Below are 27,355 nucleotides of genomic sequence, written 5' to 3'. Positions count from 1 at the left end.
ATTTTCAATATTTCTTTAAAAAACTTTTTTTAGATAGCATGACTACTGTAATATGATTCCCAAACAAATGGTTTTTATGAGCCAGTTCATTTTAGTGAATCAAACACACACAACCAACCAATCGGTGTAGTTGCTGACTGGTTGTTCATATGATATAGTAAAACATGCATAATGTTAACGTGCATATTATTTTTTGTTTTAATATTGTTGTGTAGTATATGTTATTACTATATATATAGACGTAAAATAGCCAATATATTTATACACATACAAACTGTGTAAACTCATTATAGTAAACTCATTATATACTGTATGTACTTGTGCAATTTTTTTTCATATAAAGACAATATATGGCAGTATTAGTGACCGCTGGGCATCTATTTCTATGTAGAAACTCTGTGCAAGCCTTTGAAAAGATTTACATTATGGCATTTTGCCCACAGGCCAAGTTGCATTTCTGAGTAAACACCCAGAGACTGCAGCATAAATTAAACACCACCACATGTTAGAGGTCAACTTGTATGCCTTTTAGTCATCCAAAAAATAATTACAGAAAGAAAAGGAAACTTGAATAGTTAATGTTGATGAGTACCTTTAACAGAATGATCTTTATGTTGCTTGATAGCTGTAAACAGCCTATTTGCTAAAAGACTAATTAACACAACAGTAAACTAGTTATTAATATTAATAAATGAAATAATTTATTGAACATTTCTGCCTTTTATCATATTGCTGTTGCCACTGCTTGCATCACGCCTAACAACATCCCTTTACTGTGATAAAAACACTGTAACTTAAGATCTTGCTTACTGCTTTATATTTGGTTCTATTGCAAACAAATCAAAGTGAAAATCTGTCCAAATAAAAACCACGTTTCTGTGTTCTGTGGTTAAACTCAAGTTTTAATGAGAAAACATTCAAACTCACACAATCACAAGCTCCTCTCAGTGGGAGAACAGGCTTCATTGTGCTTCCCACTGTGTTGACTGACTAAAGCATGTGCTGGTCAACAGCTGCTCCAGTTGCCTGCTCACAACCCCCATAACACCTTTATCCATCTCACTCTTTCTGTCTGTGAGTCCTTCTGTCATTCTCGCTGCCTCCATCTTCTCCTTTGACATCGTCCTGCCAAGTGTGCAGATGTGGACGCGCACCTGCGGCAGCTGTGTCACCCTGCAGTGCAGCTGTCCACTCTCTGATCCGTTTCTTCAGTGTTTGACACTGCTGCAGATCTTCCTTACGTAGTTAGTATTACTAGTACTATTGTAGTTAGTATTACTAGTACTATTGTAGTTAGTATTACTCGTAGTATTGTTCATACTAGGGTTACAGGGATAGTTCAAGAATGTTAATCCTGTCATAATTTACTCATGCTATTCCAAACATATCTTTCTTCTGTGGAACACAAAAGATATTTTGCAAAAACTCTCTCTTTTTTTTTTTTTTTTTTCATGAAGCTTCATGAAGCAGTGTTTTGAAATCGGCCATCACTATATAAGTCGTTATTTAGTTTTTTTTTGGCGCACCAAAAATATTCTCGTCGGTTTATAATATTAATATTGAACCACTGTACTTACGTGAACTGATTTAAATATATTTTTAGTACATTAATGGATCTTGAGAGAGGAAATGTCATTGCTGGCTATGCAGGCCTCACTGAGCCATTGGATTTCAACAAAAATATCTTAATTTGTGTTCCGAAGATGAACAAAGGTCTTAAGGGTGTGGAACAGCATGAGGGTTAGTAATAAATTTTTGGGTGAACTAACTCTTTAACAGGTTAAAAACTGTTTTTTAATAACTTTTCAAAGCAATAAGACTTTGATTTTTGTCTGACTAATGAAAAATTGGTGAAAAAATACCATAGACTTACATTGAAGGAGGAACCTGAGCCATATCTAGGGGCCAGAATATCATAGAGACTTGGCGATTGTCTCTTTTAAATACTTAAAAAATCCCCTAAATGCCCTAGCAACCACTCAGAGCACCTTAGCAACCACATAGTAATGCCCTGGCAGCTATTCAAAACACTCCAGCATTGTAGAGGGTTTTGTACTGCTTATATTTTCTTCATAAATATTTTTATGAAGAAAATATTCATATTTTTCTATTTCAGCGTTACTCCAGAAAAGGCATTTGGTGACCACTGGCATCAAGACAGCATCATCTGGTATCTGTGAGTCTAATGTTGTTGGATTGTTGGTCTGGCTCTAAGTCAGTGTTGTGTAACATTGAGACTTATTGCCCATGTTGAACCAGCGTCGTATGGCCGGTGTTGCTTTGTGAGCGGAACCCCTGGTGGGCTTGTTTGTCGTCAGGCTGGGCGGCAGCGCTGATGTGCTGGACTCATTACTTTTGACCACCTGTTTGTCCTGGGGCAACGAGTGAGTGAAAAATAAAGAGAAACGAGGGAGGGGGAGCTGGGTGAAAATGAAAAAGGGAACAGGACGGATCCTTGTGGGACACCTCTCGGTTTTTGCCATGAAGTCACACCGAATGTATAAACACAACTGTGGATGTGTGTGCGATCACAGCCATGTGTTGGTGGAAACAACGCTGGTAGCGGGAGGTTGAATGGGCGTCTTTGTTTTGGAGCCGCCGCGGCTGTGTGTCGCAGGGACAGGTGGATGGCCACCCCCTTCAGACCCCGCCGCTCACACATTAATGACATTTAACACGGCCATACAGCGCGCACACACACACACAGCGGGAACCCTATGTGTTTCTCCACCCCTCTCACTAAACACACACTGTGTGCCCACTCATCCATCTTAAAACTGTCTCACACTTCATCCTACCCTTTGACCCCGTCACGAATGTCAGAATAAAGAAAACACAAGGACGATAACCGTCGAAATCTTGATGCCGTGCCCAAATTCTGAACAGTAACTGGCACCATCTTATTGGTTTAAACAAAAAATGAAAACTAAAAGACTTTCAAATCGCATGAGCCAATATTTTATTCACAATAGAACATAGATAACATAACAAATGTTTAAACTGAGAAATTTTTCATTTCAAATTTGATGCCTGCTAGAGATCTCAAAATAGTTGGGACGGGGGCATGTTTACCATGGTGTAGCATCTCCTCTTCTTTTCACAACTGTGTGAAGACGTCTGGGCATCGAGGTTATGAGTTTCTGGCATTTTGGTGTTGAAATTTGGTCCTATTCTTGCCTGATATAGGTTTCCAGCTGCAGAAGATGATGCGCCAAATGTTCTCTATAGGTGAAAGATCTGGACTGCAGGCAGGCCAATTTAACACCCGGACTCTTCTACGACGAAGCCATGCTGTTGTAATAGCTGCAGTATGTGGTTTTGCATTGTCCTGCTGAAATACACAAGGCCTTCGCTGAAATAGACGTTGTCTGGAGGGAAGCATATGTTGCTCTAAACCTTTATATACCTTTCAGCATTCATAGTGCCTTCCAAAACATGCAAGCTGCCCATACCGTATGCACTTATGCACCCCCATACCATCAGAGATGCTGGCTTTTGAACTGAACGCTGATAACACTTTCACAGCTCTGCCCATCTTTACTTCTGAAAGACTCTGCCTCTCTAAGACATCCCTTTTATAGCTAATCATGTTACAGACCTGATATCAATTAACTTAATTAGTTGCTAGATGTTCTCCCAGCTGAATCTTTTCAAAATTTCTTGCTTTTTCAGCCATTTGTTGCCCCCGTGCCAACTTTTTTGAGACCTGTAGCAGGCATCAAATTTAAAATGAGCTCATTTAGTGGATAAAAGTGTAATTCTCCCTTTAAACATTTTGTTATCTTTGTTCTGTTGTGAATAAAATATTTGAAAGTCTTTTAGTTTTCATTTTATTCAAATTTAAAAAAACGTCCCAACATTTCCGGAATTCGAGTTGTATTTTCTTTGAGTCTTGAGTCTTAGTCTTATGACTTGAGACTTGGTTATTGAGGCATAGGAGTGGGCTAGAACTTAAAAACCACTTAGAACACATTAGCAACCACATGTAAACACCTTAGAAAATACAATTTCTTAATAAAATGTAAACATTTGGTTTAGAAATAATATATGAAGTTGAGGCTTTGATTTGGTTATTCCTCTGCACCACACCTGACCACATAAAACCATCCATTCATTTCAGTCAGATATATTGCTAAGCAAAATGGGGGGAAAAAACACTATTTGTCCCAAAATCCTCAATTACTTCACACTCTCCTGTTCTGCTTGTGTGTGTTAATAGGATGCAGGTGCACCCTAAAAATCCCCTCAGCGACAAGGGAGGACATCACAGACTCCAGCGCTGGCAATGAAAGCAAACCCCTGAAAATACATCAATAGATAAAAGAGATATTACAAACACAGGCACAAATCACAGAGCTGTGGCCCGGTCATCACAGCGACACTACCCCAGCATGCCAAGTGGGCAGCAGAAGGCTGTGTGAGTGGAGTGGAGAGGGGCATTGTGGGTCAGCTGGCAAAGCAAGGCTTGAGTCTGTTGTAGTGGGCAAGTGTGTGTGTATCTGGTTAGCACTCATCTCTGAGGTATTACGGGAGTGTTTGATTGTCTAGGTGTGTGAGAGCATATGTTTGCCAGAGACACGCTGCTTGTTGGGTTTTGAGGAGTGACACGTTTGTTTTTTAATGGTTTGTGAATTTAGTCTCACTCTGGAGGCAAACTTGACACGATCACCTTTATTTGAGTGTATAAAGTGTGTGTGTCTGAGTGTGTAGCTATACTTAAAAAATTAGTTCAATGTAAAATGAAAATTACCCCAAGCTTTACTCACCCTCAAGCCATCCCAGGTGTATATGACTTTCTTCTTTCTGATGAATCAGTTATATTAATAAATATCCTGACACGTCCGGGAAACAATGGAAGATAGATAGTTTACTTTATAACTTGGTAAATATGGATATTTTTCTTACACAAACACATCGCTTCACTTCAGAAGGCCTTTATTAACCCCCAAAGCCGTGTGGAGTACGTTTATGATGGATGGATGCACTTTCTTGAGCTTCAAACTCATTGGTCCAGTTCTCTGCCAATATAAAGCTTGGATGCGTCAGGATATTTATTAATAAAACTCTGATTGTGTTCATCAGAAAGAAGAAAGTCATATACACCTAGGATGGCTTGAGGGTGAGTAAAGCTTGGTGTGATTTTCATTTTAAAGTGAACTAATCCTTTAAGTATACTTTGAGGTCAAATCTGTCAACAGAAATGAACTAAATGTAACAAAACCTCAATTTTGGGACATCTGGGGAATTCTTCATTTGTTAAAACAATTTATAATTTAACTAAATATTTTTTATGTTTTAAAGGATTTTAATATTTTATTATTTTATACGTTCTTCTTATTATTATTATTCCGTTTCTGCTCTGGAAATCTATGGCAGCCCATAGAACCGCTTACGGGAAAGTTGGTTTTGAATTTGAAATTTGGCACAAAGATAGAGGACAGTCTAAACTGTGTCCATAGCAAATTTGTATTCTGTAACTCAATCCCCCTAGCGCCACCAGCTGTCCAAAGTTGCACTTGTGTTTGCACTAATAACTTTTGAACCACAAGGGATAGAAACAAAATTCTTTTTTCCTCTGATTCCTTGGCTCAAGCCGATTCGAGTGCACCCTATGACGCCATTTTCTGTCATGAAAATTTCCGCCATTTAGAATTTTCCAAACCTACTTTTTCGAACTCCTCCTAGGCCGTTACTCCAATTCTCACGAAAATTGAACCAGATCATCTTCAGACCATGCAGACAAAAAGTTATGGAATTCAAGTTGATTTCTTAAACGGTTTTCGAAAAACGTGCGAATGAATTTTACGTAATGCTTGCCAAAATAGATATAAGGCTGTATCGCCGCAATGCTTTATCATATTTACTTTGTCATCACAAGCATGACCTGAGGCAACATGCAGCGTTTTGGCGCAGCGCCACCTACTGGTCCGGAGATACAAAAATGGGTATTTTTGCTTATAACCTCTGAACTGTTTGATTACTTGGGTCATGCCGAGAACATAGATACCAAATTTGCCATAGTCGGCTGAACTTCCTGTCCGCCATATTGTTTTTCTTTAAAAAAACATACTTTTTCAAACTCCCCCTAGACCGTTGCTCCGATTTTCACCAAAATTGAATCATATCGTCTTCAGACCATGGCGACAAAAAGTAATGGATTTCAAGTCGATACATCAAGCTGTTTTCGTATACCGCAGCAACAAATGCAAAGGTATCTCTGCAATGCTTTGGCATATTGATACCTTACTCTGACCATACCACATCAATTTGGTCACAGCGCCACCTATTGGTTGAAAGTGATAAATCATTAATCATTATTATTGAAGGTATCTATAATTTTTCTGTCATTTTGCCTAAATATGTCTTTAATTGCTCATTGTTGCAGTAACTCTGATGACTTGTGCCTTCTTTGTGCTTGGCCCCGATAATTGCTGCTTGCAGCTATATTTTTATGTATTACTATTATTATTATTTAAACAACAACAGTTAAAACAATAATAATATATAATTTCTTTTATTTATCATCATTATTTATTATTATTTTATTATTACTATTGTGCAAGTGCAAGTTCATAAATATTTCTGTTAGGGTTAGCATTAGGGTATGGTTTTGAGTTAGTCTATAGTATTTATAATTAGCTCTATTTAAAAAAAAAAATGTCTATATCCATATTTAGATAGCTACAGTAAATACATTTGTGTTGTATCAATTACAAGCAGTTTATACAGTGTTCGCTGAACATTATCAAATGTATATAGATCTGAGGTCAGATACTGTCTTGAAGTATACATTTCCTTTGTTTAAGCGTGTGTGTGTGTGTGCATGTTTGTGTTCATACCTAGTTAAACAGGTGCACTGGGTGACACAAAAGAGCACTGTGTCGATGTTATTTTTCTTAGTGTCAGTAGCACAGCTGTTTGTGTCCTGCTTCCTCTGTTCTGTCCGTTTCTGTTAGCATAAACACACACAGAGAGCACAGGTTTTACCAATGAACGCACTCGTGTTTGTGCATTTCAAAGGAAACACGTACACATTAACACAGAGTTCTTGTGCACATATGCAACTCTCATCAACATGAAAACTGGCCATTTGGTTTTCATAAACATCACAAATGCCATCTTGGTTGATTCTCAGAGACAGCACTGAGATGAAATGGAAATAAAATAGAAACCCTCAGTTATTTCTCGAAGGCAGTAATGAGCAAAAATCTCCATTTTATGTCTTCTGCCTTCAAAATGTGCTTCCATTTGCCATGATACCAAAGTCTGCAATCAAACATTGTTGATCTCGTTAAGAACTGGAATATTTCTCATAATTTTCTTCCAGGAGCATATTATCTGGGCAACATAATTTCACTTGCCTATTTTTATTGCTTCTAAAGACTTATAGAAGAAACATCTTGAGATGATGTTGATACATAATTACATAACTAAGACCTCTAGTGAGTCTTCTGAGGTATGAAAGAGCAACATCTGATCAACAAAATGTTCATGGTGATGGTTTCCTGCTTTTCACATTAGTCTGGATTTTTCTCTTTCCTTCCGCACTTTTCTCTCCATGTCCATCATAGTCTCAAAATAAAATGGTTTGACTTCAAATGTTACTTCAATATCATATATCCATCAAATTGATTAATGGAGCTTGTATTGATTGAATATACTTCATCTGTTCTTTCTTTCAAAACCTTGTTTTCTTTGTTCTGCAGGTCACACGGGTACCGATCGAGTCGTGTGAGCAGTACGGCACATGTGGAGAGTGTCTGAGCTCAGGAGATCCTCACTGTGGCTGGTGTGTGCTGCACAACATGTAAGTTCCCTCTTTATATTTACACACACGGTTAGTGGTAAATCAGTGCTTTTTGTGTATTTCAAGTCTACAATCTCCATAACTTTTTAATCATATTCTGAAAAGTTTAAAATGATCACAGGGATCATTCTCAGATGGCACAGAGGTTGTTTGCCCTCTGGTGGTGGACTAGTGCAACTGCATCCAGATGTGTATATCTCTCAATGCTGAATCCTCAAATGCTTTTGTGCTTTAAGTATTGAATTTAATGTTGCTAGAACAACATACAGCCAACCTTATTCCTTATCTTTTAGTGGTTTTGTGCTATTGTCTTCTCTTCTGAAGGGGTGTGTAAACCCTCCACTGCCATCATTACCGTAATGGCGGGCGTACCTCCCTTGGAAAAGTGCACTTAAAGTAATTTACATGACTCCCGACAGGACAGGGACAAATAATTGGCGAAGCGAGCGGTATTTGTGCATCTCCGTTCAGCATGGGGCTGGGTTTTTTTTTTTCATCGCAGTGTGCCGTTAGCACGGCAGGATTACATTCTTCCATCAGTTCTCTGGGGCTTTCAAAGCTCATGTCATACAGACACCATTTGAATCTCAAACATACTGTGCTGTGTTGTGCAGACAAGCTTATGTATTTATTAATTCACTAGCAAAAACTACTGAAAGAACATGTACCTTGGTATTCTTTGAAATGAAATATTTTTAAAGGGGTCATGACATGGATTTTTTTAAATATTATTTTAATGTGCTCCTTGAGGTTCACTATTCTGACCCTGTCTGAAATTATCAGTTTTTTTTTAAGGGGTGGCTCTTTTAAGGGGATAGTTCACCCAAAAATGAAATGAAAAAATGGAAGAATATTTGTAACCAAGCAATACAATGGTAGTCAATGGAGGCGAAATCTGTTACAAACATTCTTCCAAATATCTTCCTTTGTTTACAGCAGAACAAAGAAATTTATACAGGTTTGGAACAACTTGAGGGTGAGTAAATTATGACAAAATGTTAATTTTTGGGTGAACTATCCCTTTAAGGTTTGTCAATAAATGGCCACTGTTATGATTGGTTAACGTCATTGCATAGGAAACAGTATCAACACCCACTCACTGTTGCATGTGAGTAAGTTTCTTTGTGAACTCTCCAAAACAATCTGCAGTCAAATTCTCCAAACAAACATACAACCCTCTAACACGATCCATGACACCTTTAAAAATAAACCATCCACTTGTTCCTGACGCTGGTATCCTTCTTAAGTCTCTACAGCAGTGGTTTTCAACCTGTGGGCCGCAGCCCACTAGGGGTCCTCAGTGATCCTCCAGGTGGGCCATGAGATAACTTAAAATTAATTTAAATATATAAATATAATTCATTAATTTAATTATTAATACGTTACATTAAAAAAAAAGCTAAATTAAATTGTGCAGTATTGATTCGGAGAGGAGGGGGGCCTTGGCGTAAAAAAGGTTGGGAACCACTCCTCTACAGAAATGAGCAAATGAGCTGTTTAAATGGGACGCGCCAAAGCGAATGTTTTGTCCTGTTGTTGACAGACTCAAGTATGTGGAGCATGTCAGAAACTGAACGCGCATCTGTATACTGTATCCACTGTAGACAGCATCAGTGATTATAATGGGTTCTATTTGATATTGCCTCGCATCCGGTGCAGGCGAGTGTCAGCCGTTAAGCGACTGAACGTTAGTGGGCGGCCCTATGATGCAATGATGTCAAACTATTTGTTGATGTCTTGCTCTGGAGGCAGGCATATCCAAATGTATTTGTTCATGTGACATTACAAATCCCACAATATCCAAACAAGCCATTTTTGGAGTTTGATTAAATAAATGCTTTGTTTAAAATTAGGACTTTTAAAGGGTTAGTTCACCCAAAAATGAAAATTCTGTCATTAATTACTCGCCCTCATGTCGTTCCACACCCGTAAGACCTTCGTTCATTTTCGGAACACAAATTAAGATATTTTTGATAAAATCCGATGGCTCAGTGAGGCCTCCATTGACAGCAAGATAATTAACACTTTCAGATGCCCAGAAAGCTACTAAAGACATATTTAAAACAGTTCATGTGACTACAGTGGTTCAACCTTAATGTTATAAAGCGACGAGAATACTTTTTGTGCACCAAAAAAAAAAAAAAAAACGACTTTATTCAACAATATCTAGTGATGGGCGATTTCAAAACACTGCTTCATGAAGATTCGAAGCTTTACAAATATTGTGTTTTGAATCAGTGGTTCGGAGCGTGTATCAAACTGCCAAAGTCACGTGATTTCAGTAAACGAGGCTTCGTTATGTCATATGTGTTTTGAAATTTCAGTGGTTCACCACTGGGGGGCGTGACTTTGACAGTTTGAAACACACTCTGAACCACTGATTCGAAACAAAAGATTCGTAAAGCTCTGAAGCTTCATGAATATGTCTTTAGTAGCTTCTGGGCATCTGAAAGTGTTCATTATCTTGCTGTCAATGGAGGCTTCACTGAGCCATCAGATTTTATCAAAAATATCTTAATTTGTGTTCTGAAGATGAATGAAGGTCTTACGGGTATAGAACGACATGAGGGTGAGTAATTAATGAGAGAATTTTCATTTTTGGGTGAACTAACCCTTTAAGCTCTGAAACTTGCAGGATGTTTTAATGGTACAAAGACCTCTTATATGTCAAAACATCAAGGCAAATTTGATTTCTCATGTCATGAGCCCTTAAATATTATTTAAGCATTTTAAGTTGTATTTAATATTTATTTTTAAAAATATTTAAAATATTAATTATTTTTTATTTTTGTAGCATTTTATTTTATTATATATTAAAATATTATTATTTTATTTTTATTTTTTTTTCTGGGAGAAACACATAAATAGGGTGTATCGATCAGATCAGTACCACGGTATATTACAGATTCTCTCGTTTTCTCTCTCTCCATGTGTGCTAGTATTCCTCCCTCCCTACAGTGAGTGCTTTTTCACAGTCAGTGTTCTCTTAATGAAATTAACATCTCTCTCTCCTGCTCGCTCTATAATTCCAGCTCCACACACATATTTGCTCATTTCTCACTCCTCACGGCCCCTATGGAGTCTGTCCTTCCACATCTGATAGAGCGGCAGACAGAGAAAGACAGAGAGAGAGAGAGAGAGAGAGAGAGAGAGAGATTGCTGACGCCTACTACCATGCTTTCATTAGTCTTTTAGCCTCTCTTCACGGCCATGTTTTTCTCTTCCTTTGCACATACTTTATAATAAAGGTTTGCAAATGGTTCTTCGCAGCACAGGTTCATCATTAGACACCTTTTCATATAAAGAAGCATTTTTCTCTTTTTTGTGTGGGATTCTTTAGGTGCAAACAGTATATGGGTCTTTGGAGATTAGATAAGAAATCTTGATGATACATTTAGGGTTCTTCAGATCAACACATTGGTTTCTGGGATCATTAAAACAAAAGAGCAGATGAAATATTATTGTTACTTAAAATAACAGTTTACTATTTAAATATGTTTGAGTATATCTTCTAAAAAAATATTCCAGTCTTCAGTGTCACATGATCCTTCAAAAAATTATTTTAATATGGTGATTTGCTGCTCAAAAACATTTCTTAGTATTATCAATGTTGAAAACAGTTGTGCTGCTTAATATTTTTGTGGAAACCTTATTACTTTTTTTTTTTTTTTTTTTTTTTAAGGATTCTTTGATGAATAGAAAGTTCAAAAGAGCAGCATTTTTTGAAAAAGAAATATTCTGTGACATTATCAATGGCCTTACTGTCACTTTTTATCAATTTAATTCATCCTTGGTGAATAAATATTCATTCCTTAAATGAAAATCGGACTGACTCTAAGCTTTCGAATGGTTGTTTGTTTGTTTATTGTGCTGCTTTTGCACATTCATCTTGTTTCAGGAATGTTTAGTTTTTAAAAAAAAAAAGAAAAAGTCTATTTTTGTAGAGTAGCATTATTCTGCTGTTATGGGAGAGATGGGCTGTATTCATCATACCTCAGTTCAGAGTAGTGCAATTTGCCAAAGTCCTTCTAATTACCAGCAGCTGCTGCTCACCATGTGAATGAAAGGAGAAAATATGACTGAGAGAGACTGAAAGCAAGATAGTGTGTGAGCATATGAAGCATCACTAAATCTGCTGGTGTTTGGACTATGAAGGCAAACAGCATCTGTCTGATATCGGTCTCTCTGGCATTAGACCAGAGACGTCTCTCATTGCCCAGTTAAACTGCGTACAGGACCCTGAAACTGGGAGGAGACCGAAAAAATGTGGAGTGAGAGTATAAAGTTTGCTGTCATATTTAGAAAGACTAATCTCCTTGGCTTGTGGAGAACAGTAATCCTGGAGATGATCTGATTGGCTGAACTCCTTTGAGGTCAAAGGTTGTTTTAATATCAGTGATCCAACAGTTGCTCAGCGGAGATCATTTCTACGGATCCATAATCGCTTTTAGGATTTAGCTCATTATAGGGAAAAAAAGAGCGAGGTGGGGAATCTTAGCACTGATCAGTGTTTAAGGGCAGAATGTAAGCGTATTTAACATTATGCAATACATGAGTGTCTGCAGTATGTGCGTGTGTGTGAGCTCTCGGCTTGGGCCTTGTTTGCATGGCTGTGGCTGCCGTTCCAGGAGAGAGACGATCTTCACAGCAGGGATCAGCGTTTGATCCGTGCTGTGGGGAAACATTCGCACTCTCTCTCTCTGATGTACCCGCACGGCCATCCTTGATATGCTGGACTAGCATACTACTCATACTATTTCTGCCATATGTACTTTATACTGCGCACAGTATGTCAATTTTCTGTACTGAAAGCACTGAGCACAATGTGTGATATAATGTATCCCACAATACAGTGCATGCGACTTGACTTTCCATGTGATGAACGAACCTGAAGAAATGTAAATGTAATTACAATTATTTTCATAATTATACAAGAGGAATTTCTAGCCAATAATATATATATATATATATATATATAAAATTGGCAAGAAATTCCTCTTGTATAATTATGAAAAAAATTGTAATTACATTTAATAATGTAATTAATGTATTAATTAAAATAATTTATAATTTAATGTACATTATTTTTCTTAATTTAATTTATTAATTTATTTATATTATTTTCTAATATTATTAATGCATACATTCATTTAATTTAATAATTAATATATAATAATAAAATACTGTATAGTTTAATTTAATCATTTAAGGCATACCTTAATTTATTAAATAATTTATTAAATTAAATGAATTTAATAAGTAATATTTTTATAGTGCTGTCAAACGATTAATTGCATCCAAAATAAAAATTTGTTTACATAATATATGTGTGTGTACTGTATATTTATTATGTATATATAAATACACACACATACATGTATATATGTAAGAAATATACATGTATATATTTTAGATGTGTATATATATATATATATATATATGTATGTATGTATAATTTATATTATGCATACATATTTTATATATGAATAAAATATATTTATGTTAGATATATACATGCATGTGTGTATTTATATATACGTTATAAATATACAGTACACACATATATTATGTAAACAAATATTATTATGTAAAAAATGTTTATTTTGGATGCAATTAATCGTTTAACAGCACTCATTTTTTATTATTGAGATGGTAACTGAATGTCACTCATGCAATTAAATGTGTGAAATCAAGTCAAGCAACAAACATGGTAAGATCATGTTACATACTAGTGAATGTTTATCATACAGCATTTATCATTGCATATTTTTTCAGAGTACTCTAGTATAGCATTCAAAATTTAACCAAAGTTTTCAGCGCAGTATAGGTGACAACAAACTCAGGCATGACTTAACATTATGGCTTTTGTTATCTTGTGTCGTTTCTTCTCATCATGAAAACCATATAAAGTGGCAGGCTGAAGGATCATGATCACTTCATAAATCAGTGACCTGCCCACGTCTCACCTTTAGACTGATATAGAGGAGTATAGTCATCTGCACACGTTCAGAAGGATTGCATACACTGCTGTGTGTTGGTTTAACGCTCATTCAAGCAGCGTCATTATGGTTATGACAATCATACACTGCTCATTACATAGCCAAGCCGCTTACCCTTCGGTCTCAGTATTGAACTTAGATGGTGCTGGTTTATGTTTGGGTTATATGGGATTGATGCTCAGCTAAATGAATTCCTAATTACATATTGATTTGGAGGAATGGAAGCAGACTCACACTCACAGGCTGTTTATGAGTGAATTATTTCACCTGTTGGACAAGTCCTGGGGCAATATGGAGATGAGAGGTTGATTTTACTTGGTGTTGGGTTTAGGGCTCTTCTCGTCTCATCTCGTCTCGTCTCATCTCATCTCATCTCATCTCATCTCATCTCTCTTCTCTGCTCTTGATGTCTATCCTTTACTCATCTATACTCATCTCATCTCAACTGTTCTCTTTTTGTCTTGTCTCTTCACTTCTCCTCTTTACTCATCTCAACCTTTTTTTCTCAACTTTTCTCTTGTATTATCTCGTCTCTTCTTTTTTCTGCTCTTGATGTCTCTTCTTCACTCATCTATACTGATCTCAGCTGTTCTCTTTTTGTCTTGTCTCTTCACTTCTCGTCTTTACTCATCTCAACCCCTTTTTCTCAACTTTTCTCTTGTATTGTCTTGTCTCATCTCTGCTCTTGATGTCTATTCCTTACTCATCTATACTCATCTCATCTCATCTGTTCTCTTTTTGTCTTTTCTCTTCACTTCTCATCTTTACTCATCTCAGACCTTGATTCTCAACTTTTCTCTTGTATTGTCTCGTCTCGTCTTGAGTCTTGTTTTCACTTTTTTTGTTTCTTCATCTCCTCTTGTCTCTTCTCCTTTTCCTTCTCTTACGTCTCCTACGTCTTCTTTACTCATCTTGACACTTTTCTTTTTGCCGTTAATTTTTTCTTGTCTTTTCTTTTCTTCTTGTGTCTCTGTTTTCAGTTTTTGTCTCATTTTGTTTAAATGTCCCTTTCTTGTCTTCTCCTCTCCTCTCATCTCTTATCACCTTGAGCCTTGTTTTCACTTTTTTGTCTCGTTGTCTCCTCTTCTCCTCCCTCAGAGGTTTGTTCAATCAGGTGTCTCGCCACACACCTCGTGGGATGTTTTGGAGACGCTGGTAAGAAGGCAGGAAAGAAACAAGGGAAAATCTTCTCCCGTCGCCTGTCTCCTCTCGTCAGGGCTGAGTGTGTGTGTTGAGTGTGTGAGGAGGAGAAAAGACACTGTAATTGCCTGTCTGGTGCACAGGGCTAAAATCAGGCGGTAGAGAAGAACCCAAAGGTTAACCCACCACTACCATTACCCTCCTTTGTCTCTGTCTCTCTCTCTCTTTCTACACACACATTCTGAAAACAGGTCATTCATAAATCTTAAAGCTTGTCACACACACAACCTTTAACATATTACTGCTGCATTTAAATATCAACGTTTATTCATAATTAACAGCAGTATGTCAGTAATTTTCTCATGCAAAGTGTAACCAATCATTGCAGAGCTCATTTGCATATTAAAGGTACGGTAGCTTAAAAGATATTTTTAATTCTAAGGGCCAGACTGAAGGTGGAGATGGACAAGTAAAACTAAATACGACCTTTTGGTGCAAGAAACCTTGACTTTTAGAGAATATTAATCATACTGTATATGCGTTCTTGTGTGTTTAGGCATTTTCTTTGATTTGTATGTGTTTGCAGCTCTAAGCATTTCATTCAGGTCTTTCGAGGACCAGGGCTGTCGAGAGGCAGAATAAACCCCTCTGGAGACAAAACGATGTGTACAGGGGACACACACTCTTCATTTAATGAAAGAGAGAGAAGAGCTTGCCCACTAAGTACACACACTTACATGTACACACACATTATAATGGCCGTCTCCTGGTGCCATGGCAACGCAGCATCCCAAGTACACCCACCTCCTCCTCCAAAATCAAACCCGGCTCCTGGATTTGGCGGCTCAGAGAGATGTACACATTCGCGCAGACAAACACACACCCACATTTTCAGACAGCGAAGTATGCACAAGCCGTCCCGGACATCTGAAAGCACATTAAGTGTCATTTCCCCCCCAGAGCATTAGGCATGTTAAAAAGACACGGCAAATTGCAAGCCTACACGCTCTTTGTCAGAGATAGAGGAGCGAAGAGAGAGGGAGGCTGAGTCAAAAGCGAGTGACAGGCTGAATGAATATGGTGTGAAAAGTAAAAATAACCCTCAGATTTGCAGAAGTACAGTAAGATTTATATCAGTAGGATGAATCAACTGTAGTAGTTTCTTTTTTCTTTTTTTTTTGTAGAAAAAAAATGAACAAAAACTGTAATTTAGCATAAAAAAGGCATTTTCTTGTCCATCAGTGCCTTTAGCCAAATAAAAAATACTTTGAGAAGAATAAGAGGATGTGTTCTGGAATTATACTTGTCTAGGACAAGAACATTGTTGGCTTGTGACAGTAATGACAGCTTTAGACATGTGATGTCTGATCAGCTGGTCTGGAATTAGAAGTTACTGATTGCTCTTTGAAGGGAAAGTGATGGTATGGAAGTGTTCAGCACCAAGGACAGCAGCTAAAGTCAGCAGTGATGCTCATGTAGCCTGTGTGAAAGTGAACCACATTTGAAAGCTAAAGGGATACATTACCAAAGTTTGAGGTCAATAAGAGCCTTTTTTTAGTGTGTGTGCAAGCATGCATTCAATTTATCAAAAGTGACAGTAAAGACACTTTCTATTTCACACAAATGCTGTTGTTTTGAACTTTCAATTAATCAAAGAATCCTAAAAAAAGTATTACAGTTTACATATTATCAACATTGTCAATAATAATAAATGTTTCTTGAGCACCAAATCATCATATTAGAATGATTTCTGAAGAATCATGTGACACTGAAGACTGGAGTAATGATGCTGAAAATTCAGCTTTACAATCGCAGGAATAAATTACATTTAAAAAAATATTCAAATAAAAAAAATAAAAAGTTATTTTGAATTATAATCGTTCACAATATTACTTGCAGCCTTGGTAAGCATAAGAGACTTCTTTCAAAAACATTAAAAAATCTTACAGACTACAACGCCTTTAAACAGGAAAGATGTAGTTCACCTGGAAATAAAAATTTGAGAAGTTATGGAAATTACAGATCTTTTACTCACCCTCATGTCATTCTAAAAGAACACAAAAGAAGACATATCGGAGAATGTCGGAGTGTTCGGACTGCAAAAATATGATTTATAGTTTTATAGTTCTGAAATCTCATTTATGTTCATTCGTTGTACCTGATTTAACTTCATTGTATCAAACGCCATTGATTCTCATGTGCCATGTGCCTTGATTCCTTGATTCATCTTTTCACACTGAGGGCAATTGAGGGACTCAAACAAAACTATTAATAAGTTTCAAACATTCACTGATGCTCCAGAAGGAAACACGATGCATTAAAACCCAGGGGATGAAAACTTTTTGAATTTGAAGATCAAGGTAAATTGTACTTAATTTGTCTTCCGGGAAACATGCAAGTATCTTCTGTTGCTTCCGAAGGGCAGTCCTACATAAAAAAAAAAAAAAAAGAAGATATTTCAACAAAATAAGAAAAATTTGGACATCTTCATCCTGTTCAAAAGTTTTCACCCCCCGGCTTAACATTGTCTTAATTTGGCATGAAGGAGAGTAAATGATGACAGAATTTCATTTGCCAAGTGAATATTCCTTAAACATTAATTTAATTTTTGTTTATTGGTTTGTGTTACTCTCAACTTAATGTGGTGAAAAGAACGGGTGTTTTCACAGTGATGCCATAAGAGAACCATTTTTGGTACCCCAAAGAATTTTTCACTGAGCATTTCTTAAAAGAACCTTGTTTTTCTTAGTGTGATGAGCATTTTATAAATCTAAAGAACCTTTTTTTACTATGAAGAACCTTTTGTGGAATCCAAAGATTCCATGGATGTTACAGGTCCTTCATTGAACCATATAGGCCAATAAAGAACCTTTATTTAGAATGTATGGTGCTTGCAGTGATTCACGGGGAACACACATGCTGATGAATATATTTGTTCTGAATGCACTGTTGTGTCTGCCAAATTAATAAATGTGAATCATTGTGGTTGTCCCAATATTTTCCCAACTAACCACTCTCTCTCTCTCTCTCTCTCTCTCTCTCTCTCTCTCTCTCATATAGGTGTTCTCAAAGGGATCGTTGCGAGCGGGCGAACGAGCCGTACCGTTTCGCCGCAACGCTGAGCCAGTGTGTGAAAGCCACCGTGTACCCGGACAGCATCGCTGTGTCTGAACCCAGTGTACCGGTGAGACACCTCACAAACCATTTATAACCTTTACTCACAAGAACACAAAACACCTTAACAACCTCGAGGTGATGTCGACTGAAATACAGGAGCACGGATTCCTTCTAGCACGAAAAATTAGCATGAATTAGTTTTCAGTGCGATGTCTAGATAAACAGTTTTGGGTTTGGAAAGCGTGTGCTGTGTGGGAGGGCTCGGAGAGCGAGATATCTGGGAACAGAGGCCTTTGGGAAAGGTATATGCGTGGGTGAGATGCCAAATAAGCATGTGGGCCGGAGTAGGAGTTGCGTTCAAGGAGACAAAGACATCGATTCAGGGCTTTTGGACATTATTTTTAGTTTTACCCTCATGGATACTTTTTATTCATGCAGAAAAGTAGACATACAAGTAAGTATGAAGGTATTCACCTTGGTTAAACTTCCTTAGGAAGCCAGGGAAAAAAATTGTGATGTCCAGATAATTGATAGAGTCCCTGTATCACAGCTACCTGATTAAGATAATGAGGTGTCCGGTTTTAAATTAGATGTTTCTGTCGTGCCGTAGCGCTCGACAACATGACAACAGGGTCACCGCTGCTCGGCGCATCGCACAATGAAGGGAAACCATCACCATGACAACAAAACCCATCCGCACGGGCGCCAGAGGAGCATGAAAAGCACCAAAAACAATCAAATTAGCTTTATTAGAAATGCTAGCAACAATTAGCCCTCCCTGCACATCGGCAGCCACAAAATGAGAAAAAGCTAACGTGCAATGAAAGGAGCAACGGCAAAACATAGAGACACCAATCACGCCTCGTCAATGTTGTTATAGTCAGACAATGGTTTATAGACCATGCTTACCACAAACAATGGTTTGTCTCGATGTTTGAGTACAGTCTGCGTATCTACAACGAATAACAAGATGGCCAATTAGCAATTTTGTAGCTGTCGCTCATAGCCCACTATCTTAAAGAGTGCAGAAAGAAACATACATGTTGTTTTGATGTAATTAGATGCAGTATAGACATGGGAATTTTTTTTTTATGTTTTATGATGGCAAAGCTGAATTTTCAGCATCATTACTCCAGTCTTCAGTGTCACATGATCCTTCAGAAATCATTCTAATATGCTGATTTGCTTCTCAAGAAACAGCATATTAGAATGATTTCTGAAGGATCATGTGACACTGAAGACTGGAGTAATGATGCTGAAAATTCAGCTTTGCCATCACAGGAATAAATTACATTTTAAAATATATTCAAATAGAAAACAGTTATTTTAAATTCTAATAATATTTCGCAAAATTATTGTTTTTACTGTATTTTGGATCAAATAAATGCAGCCTTGGTGAGCAGAAGAGACTTCTTTTAAAGACATTTAAAAATGTTACCAATTCCAAGCTTTTAAACGGCAGTATACATACTAATAAAAGAGCCGCAAGACAGCTAGAACTGTTGAAAACGGCGTGGTAAAAACAAAAAGTTAGCTGAGCAATCTTAACAAACGTCACAGTAATAATTGTCCTCTTCTTCAGTGGTGAGAAGACCAGCCTGCACTTCCCTTCTGGCATGTGAAATGTGTGTATTTATAGCCTGTGAGCTTCATCCTATGTGTCACCGGTCCCCCAGAGAATGACTTCAGAGGACCATGTGTGCTTTGAGAAGATGTGCGAGAGCATTCGTGTGAAATACAGGAGATGTAGTTCAAAGATAGAGAAAGGATGGATGGATTGTTAAATGCCCACTTTCAACCCTCTTTGAGCAAAAGTCTTTATAAGGTTAAGTCTGTAATGATGGCTGGAGTTTCTGCTGTGTGAGACCATCTGCTGCGTGCTGGTGCTGCAGAATGAACTTTGCCCATATGATGAGAATGAGGTTATTTGATAGAAATAACTCGCTTCTGTTGGAGCCGTAGCTTGGTGGTTAGCACACGTGGTTCAGACATGTAGTCGGAATATGTAATTATGTGATTTATAATGTAAAATGAATATAAATATAAAATAATAGTTATATAATTGCAATAATAAGATAATTGTAATAATATAGATATAAAATAGTAATATAAATTAATAAAAAATAATAATAATAATAAATTAATGTGTGACCCCACAGTGAGGTAGTCTAAAAAAAAAATATTGTTTATGTAGGATATTATCTGTTTATTTTATTTTATTTTATAGCTTGAAAACTCCTGGTTCTAAATGATCTCTTTCCTCTGTCTAGCTGCTTGTGAAAGTGACAGATGTTCCAGATCTTTCCGCTGGAATCACCTGCTCCTTCGGGAACCTGACGGAGGTTGAGGGCAGAGTGGATGGGAATCAGATTCTCTGCACATCTCCCGCTGCTAAAGATGTTCCCATCATCCCCACAGATCAAGGTATTTATTCAAACTAGACTATTTAAACTAAAACTTCGTATTGGTGCATTATTTTATACCCTCATAGATTTACTACTGATTTCTCCTGCTTACCTATCAACTGGCATCTCTTTTGTTTTTTCGATATCCATCCGTCTTACCTGTTCCCCTCAGAGAGGTGATCTCTATTCTCTTGTATAGATGCTCTATGAATAGACCCTCTCTAGCGTACCCAGCAGCCTTGCTTCCTAATGAGGGCTTCTTTCAGCGGTGCCATCCACTCTCACACTCAAGCCACCTCATCGATCCCACTGGCCACGTGCAACCGCGGCTCTAATGAGCCTACAACGACCCCAGGTCGGCCCCAGGGCTACACGCGTGCTCTCAGACACACTTACGCCCATTACAGGTGACGAGCCCTCTGCCCTCTCCCTACCCATAATAGCTCCAGGGAGGGAGTTCTTCTCGAACGCTGATCAACAGTCGGGTTTAGAGTCATCTGTGGTTAGGAATATAATCAGGGATCCGTTTACATTGTGGGAAACCAAAATCAGAGGATCCAGTTCTGCGGAAAACTGCACGTAATTGTATATGTCAGTACAGATGTATCAGTTAAGTGTTCAGGTTGTTAGCAACACTTATAGAGCAAGATTACACTGATTTTTTTAAAAGCTTATATTTGTCCACGGATAAATTCCTACATGTGCTTCCAGTCTAACCTCTGTTGGGAAGCAGATGGCCATATATGCGGCAGAAGTTGGTTGTGATTATCTGAATCACAATAATCTCCTCCCAGCCCACAGTAAATGACAGCTTTGTTTACCCACAACCCCCATGCTTATGTTGGGGGAGCGTTATCCAATCAGTGGGCTCCCTCAGGTAAATGTCATCTAATCCCCCGGTGCCTCATATTTGCTGCTTTCTCTTGACTGATTCCAGCTCGATAGGAGCATATGCGCATCGATCATGTGTGGAAATACCTGCTCATTGAGTGGTGGGTGTGACCAAATCTATTCCTAGTTTATTTCCAATAGCTGCAAGGCACAAGACGGTCAGGCATTTGGGAATTGCGTGCCAGTTATTGTCCTTGGCATATGCACCGAAAAATGTTTAAAAATGCCAACTTTTTACCCTTCAGTCCGCTCATCCATGTTATGAAGCACGGAAACAGGTGTGAAGGAGGGAAGAGGAGAGGAAGTGGTGCTTTCGGGTCACAGCTGACTCCCACACGCTGTATGTTATCTGAATCGCTGCCTGTTTGGGACGGAGCTTGTGCTTATTTGAGTATGAAGAGCTGGCTGCTTATCGAGTGCGAGCGTTTGGTCTGCACGCCGATCGGCATTCTCCACGCCACCACCCTGCCAAACAGGATTGGCCTGGCTGGTGTTCTGTGGCGAAGCCAGCCGTTCCTCCGCCATTACATCGACGCTGCCGCCCGCGGGCCTGTTTCACATTAACAGCAGGGCTCAGCTGTGTTCGGTATGACAATAGCGTGTCTTCACAAAAAAAAACAAAAAGCGCTCAAATATGCTCATATCGGCTTGGATGCCACGCACTGCAGAGCTGCTCGAGGCTCCGCTTGACTGTGAGAATACGATGCGAGGTATGCCAAGTATTAATCAGAAGACAGCTTGAGCATGAAGCAAGCTGAAAAAAGGGTGGCAAACCAAACACAACAGAATGCAATGTGACAGAAATGTTCTCATCTCTTGCTCTCTTTTCAGACTGGTCGGGTGTCGAGCTCAGATTGAACTCGAAGGAAACGGGTCAGATGCTAATTAGCACAGAGGTGAAGTTCTACAACTGCAGCGTGCACCAGCTGTGAGTATACGCACACTTCATTTGACTAATTTCCATAGAAAAGAAAAATTGCATGTGAGAACTCGTTCATTTCTCAATTTCTCCTAGATAGATTAAATGGAGCAAAAATGGCTCAAGTAGCCCAGGAATCTCACATGTGTCTATACTAAAGCTCAGATTTTTCAGATCATTTTTTTCATTTTATTGTTCTAATTTTAAAGCTGTTTTTATACACTACCATTCAAAAGTTTGTGTTCGGTAAGATTTTGAAATGTTGTTTGAAAAGAAGTCTTTTATCGTCACCAAGGCTGCGTTTATTTGATTAAAAACATGGTATTATTATGTAACAGTAATATTGTGAAATATTATTACATTTAAAATAACTGTTTTCTATTTGAATATATTTTGAAATGTAATTTATTCTGTGATGTCAAAGCTAAATTTTTAGCAGCCAGTATTTAGTGTCACATGATCCTTCAGAAATCTTTCTAATATGCTGATTTGCTGATTTGCTGCTAAAGAAACATTTCATATTATTGTCAATGTTAAAACAGTTGTGCTGCTTAATATTTTGGTGGAAACCAAGATTTTATGATTCTTTGATGGATAGAACAGAATTTATCCGAAATCAAAATCTTTATAAATGTCTTTACTGTGACTTTTGATCAATTAAATGCATCCCTGTTAATGCATAAAAAGTAAAAATCTTACTGACCCCAAACTTTTCAACAGTTGGGGGGGGGGTAAAAATGATCCAAAATCAATTTTTGAGCAAGTACATAACCAGCCAGTGTTCGAAACTATCTCCTTACCTTAGCCCGATTCACAACGGTAAGCTTTTAATAATGTTTTCTAATTCGGGTGGTAATTTTTTTTTCTCAGTTGGTCAGAACAAAAGCGGCAGATTTGTTACTTACTTGTTCAGATGACATTTTCCGGTGAAAATTCTTATTTTGTAATACTTCCAAGACTACAATCTGTGATTCTGAAGCACAATATCCACCGGTGCAGTGACTGACAACCACACATTCTCCTCAAAACATTAGATTCATCCACGCTGAGGAGCCGTGCCGATGCACAACCCACGTAAAGATGATAATTCCGCAAATAACTGCAATTGCAGGTTTCGAACAGAGATGGCGACAAAGATGCAAAATTTACGGACTGCAGCTTTAACTTAAACTCAGGAATTTTAGGATTGATATTTAAATGAAACAATGTATTCAAGTGTGCTAAAACTGTGCCTAAATAGCTATTTGGCTGCTGGTTAACATTATCTTATAGCCCACACAGTCAGTGATAACAGCAGAAAAGGATAGTTGTTTCAGATAAAGAGCAAGTTTTTGTACATTTTATTGAAGATTAATATTGGTTTTGATTAAAGAAAATGAATAGGCTTTGGTTAAATTGACTACATAGGGTATGTTTTGATTGCGCAACTAGCGGTTAGCGGATGTTGCTCAGCGTTACACCTCAATCTGAATTCCTTTTCAGATACATCATGAGATATATGATGTGTCACTCCATCTATCCAGGGACGTGTTGCAGAGATATTTATCTTTATGATGCATTCGTCCCACATACGCAGCCCTGCTGGTATTTCTCTCACTTCCTGTGTCGTGGAGTATCAGCGTTGTGTCACAGCGCTCAGCCAGCTCACTCCGCATGCTGTGAATGTTTCAAAAGTGTTATGCAACATGGTAAAACTGTGAATGCGGGGCGTTTTGATAATATTCAAAGACTTTATCAAGGCTGTGTTTGGCGGCACACCGAGTCCGAACTCTCCGATTCGTTTTTTGCAGGCCACTAGCATCGCATCCCTCCCAGGCTGCACTTTACCACGACTTGCGAGGGCCTCACAGCTATAAAAAGCATCCATTATGGCAAATGGTGGCTGATTGCTTGACATTTCTCAAGTGTCGAGGCTGAGATGTCTGAATTGCTGAATCTAAGTGTGCTGTGGGTTTGGCGCTCCGGCTGGGGGCATCGCTGTCTGTCACAGTTCAATTCCACTTCATCTGCTATGATGGCTGATCAGAGAGGAGAGAGTTGGACTGCATCTCGACTCTCCAGGAGGCAGGCTGATAAACAACCGCTTGTGTCTGAAAGCACTTTGTGTCTTTGTTCACGCCACGCTCCCGAACTTCAGTCGCGTGCGTGTTATGTGTGTTTTAGCGTTTATTCGTAGCCTCTTGTGTGTGTTCGAAACCACATCTCATAAGCGTGCCTTCTGCGGAGAACAGATGCTGCTCAATGCAGGAGATCACAGAGCCCCCCAGTTTGCTGGAAGCTTTCTAAAAGGCTCAGGAAGAGGTAGCTTCCGAGGGCGCTGATTGGCTGGCTCAGAAAGACTCGCCCCCTCCCCGTTCCCTTCACTTCCTTGCTCTATCACGGCCATGTCGCCCGAGCATCTGACAGATCTGGAACTAATCAAACAAACTCCCTGTATCCAATCCCTCTGAACACGCAGACCTCACATGGAGCACCGTTGGCCCTCTATACCAGTGCCACAGGGGATTATGGGTAGTCTGAGGCAGAAAGGCCCCTCCTTGTGTGTTCAACCTGGCTCAGTTTTTGGCACGTTCAGCCTTCCTCCCACTCTCCCTTTCACTTCAAATGTTGTAAAATGCTCTAATTTATCATGAGTTCCCAACACAGTGATTAAGTACATCGGATTTCTATACAATTCTCACCGTCCAATCGGGTTGTCCCGTATGATCCCATTGGCCCAATGGAGAGCCGGCTCTGATGAATATTTTAGCATAAACACTTCTGCATAATTTAATTGGCACACAGAAAACACAAACTCTTGGACGCCAAAGTGCTGTAGAGGTTTATAGCTCTAGAAGTGTCTCCAAGATTCCTCAACATCAAATATATGACATGTTCCTCTACAAATAGAACAAGGCCCGCTCGCCCTAGAAGGGCTTTGCTTCTGAATTAGAGGGACTTATGTAAGTGTTTTATTGGAACGTGCTGGTATTATAGATGTTCTTTCTCGTAAGCTTTGCTCATCTGCATATAAATGATGAATAGAATGCTTGGCACTGCAGAGACGCACACAGATACATGCATATACACACATGCCTTGTAATGTATGACTGTATTCTCTCTTGGTTTGCCTGCTGCATATTGGAATACTGATTATACAACTAAATAGAGATGTGGCACAGGAGGTGAAGCGATGCTGGGATCACAACCCTGGTTTATCTCAATTTTGGCCTTAAATGAAACACTTGACCTCAGGTTGCGCCCTGTGGGACTGTCTTTGCAATTAATGTATCGTGAATCGTTGAATAACAACCAAAAAATGAACACTTATCTGTAAATGAAGTTATTGTCCATTTCCCTTAAGTTGACTGTTATTGTTTGTAAGGCCCATTCATACAAAGCCCACATTTTCAGTGTGTGTGTGTGTGTATAACCCTCATTTGAGTGGTGAACCAGAGTGAATAGATTTGGTGTGAAAAAAACTTACAGAATATTGTATACTGTCTTGGCTAGATAGTGTTGTTGTTGTTCAGATGTTAAAATCAGTCGTAAGTTCTGCATTGGTCTTAAAAGGTTAGTTCACCAAAAAATTCACCAGAAATTAGCCCATAATTTACTCACCCTCAAGCCATCCTAGGTGTGTATGAATTTTTTATTTATTTATTTATTTTATTATTAAATATATAAATATCCTGGCTCTTCCAAGCTTTATAATGGGAGTGAATGGTACCCTAGGTTTTGAAGACCAAAAAATTGCATCCATCCATCATAAAAGTAATCCATATGATTTCAGGGGGATAGTAAACACCTTCTGAAGCAAAGCAATGTGTTTTTGTAAGAAAAATATCCATATTTACAACTTTATAAACTATAATCACTGGCTTCCGGTGATGGCCTGTACTCGAGTCTAGTTCCGACGGAAGAGTGCCCTAGGTTAGTTCACCCAAAAATGAAAATCCTGTCATTAATTACTCATCCTCATGTCGTTCCACACCTGTAAGACCTTTGTTCATCTTCGGAACACAAATTAAGATATTTTTGATAAAATCCGATGCCTTAGTGAGGCCTGCATTGACAGCAAGTTAATTTACACTTTCAGATGCCCAGAAAGCTACTAAAGACATATTTAAAACAGTTCATGTGACTACAATGGTTCAACCTTAATGTTATGAAGTGTCAAGGATACTTTTTGTGCGCCAAAAAAACAAAATAAGGACTTTATTCAACAGTATCTAGTGATGGGCGATTTCAAAACACTGCTTCATGAAGCTTTGAAGCTTTACAAATCTTTTGTTTCGAATCAGTGGTTCGGAGCGTGTATCAAACTGCCAAAGTCTGAAATTACTTGACTTTGGCACGCTCCGAACCACTGATTCGAAACAAAAGATTCGTAAAGCTTCATGAAGCAGTGTTTTGAAATCGCCCATCACTAGATATTTTTGAATAAAGTTGTTATTTTGTTTTTTTGGTGCACAAAAAGTATTCTCGTTGCTTCATAACATTAAGGTTGAACCACTGTAGTCACATGAACTGTTTTAAATATGTCTTTAGTAGCTTTCTGGGCATTTGAAAGTGTTAATTATCTTGCTGGCAGTGGAGGCCTCACTGAGCCATCGGATTTTATGAAAAATATCTTAATTTGTGTTCTGAAGATGAACGAAGGTCTTAGGGGTGTGAAACGACATGAGGGTGAGTAATTAATGACAGAATTTTCATTTTTGGGTGAACTAACCCTTTAAGCTTTAAGTCACAATTACCAACTATTACAATACTTAGTATAACAGTAATAAAGTATTGCAATTAGAATTAGATTGTGTCTCATTTTCTTTAAGATGCCTCATTCTACATTCAGTCAGACAGTCCACTGTCTCACTCACAGACAATACAGTCCTAATGCAAATCATATGTCACAGCACGTCTATATGTCTTAATAAAGTCTGTATGTCTCAATACCAGAGTTATAATTGCACGTCTGAAGTCTAACCTTTGCAGAGCCGCATTACATCTGTATGTGAGATTCAATGGCACAGCTCCATCCAATGGCACATGCAAATTTCCGCAGCACACTTTTAATTTATTCAGCATTAAGCCGCAAAGG

General features: G+C 38.2%; 1 protein-coding gene across 1 annotated transcript in view; it reads left to right on the top strand.

Moving 5' to 3' along the window:
* plxna2 (plexin A2) overlaps positions 1 to 27,355 on the top strand; it is a 221,716-nt gene that overhangs the window by 115,654 nt on the left and 78,707 nt on the right. The window contains exons 5-8 of the mRNA XM_051879828.1: positions 7,707 to 7,807; positions 18,007 to 18,130; positions 20,334 to 20,487; positions 22,191 to 22,287. Of these exons, the coding sequence (XP_051735788.1) occupies positions 7,707 to 7,807; positions 18,007 to 18,130; positions 20,334 to 20,487; positions 22,191 to 22,287 (476 nt within the window). The remainder of the gene's footprint in view (positions 1 to 7,706; positions 7,808 to 18,006; positions 18,131 to 20,333; positions 20,488 to 22,190; positions 22,288 to 27,355) is intronic.

The sequence above is a fragment of the Ctenopharyngodon idella genome, chromosome 22, assembly GCF_019924925.1.
Source record: "Ctenopharyngodon idella isolate HZGC_01 chromosome 22, HZGC01, whole genome shotgun sequence".
NCBI lineage: Eukaryota > Metazoa > Chordata > Actinopteri > Cypriniformes > Xenocyprididae > Ctenopharyngodon > Ctenopharyngodon idella.
Note: the sequence above shows the minus strand (reverse complement) of the source record. Positions and strands in the feature narration are given on the sequence as shown.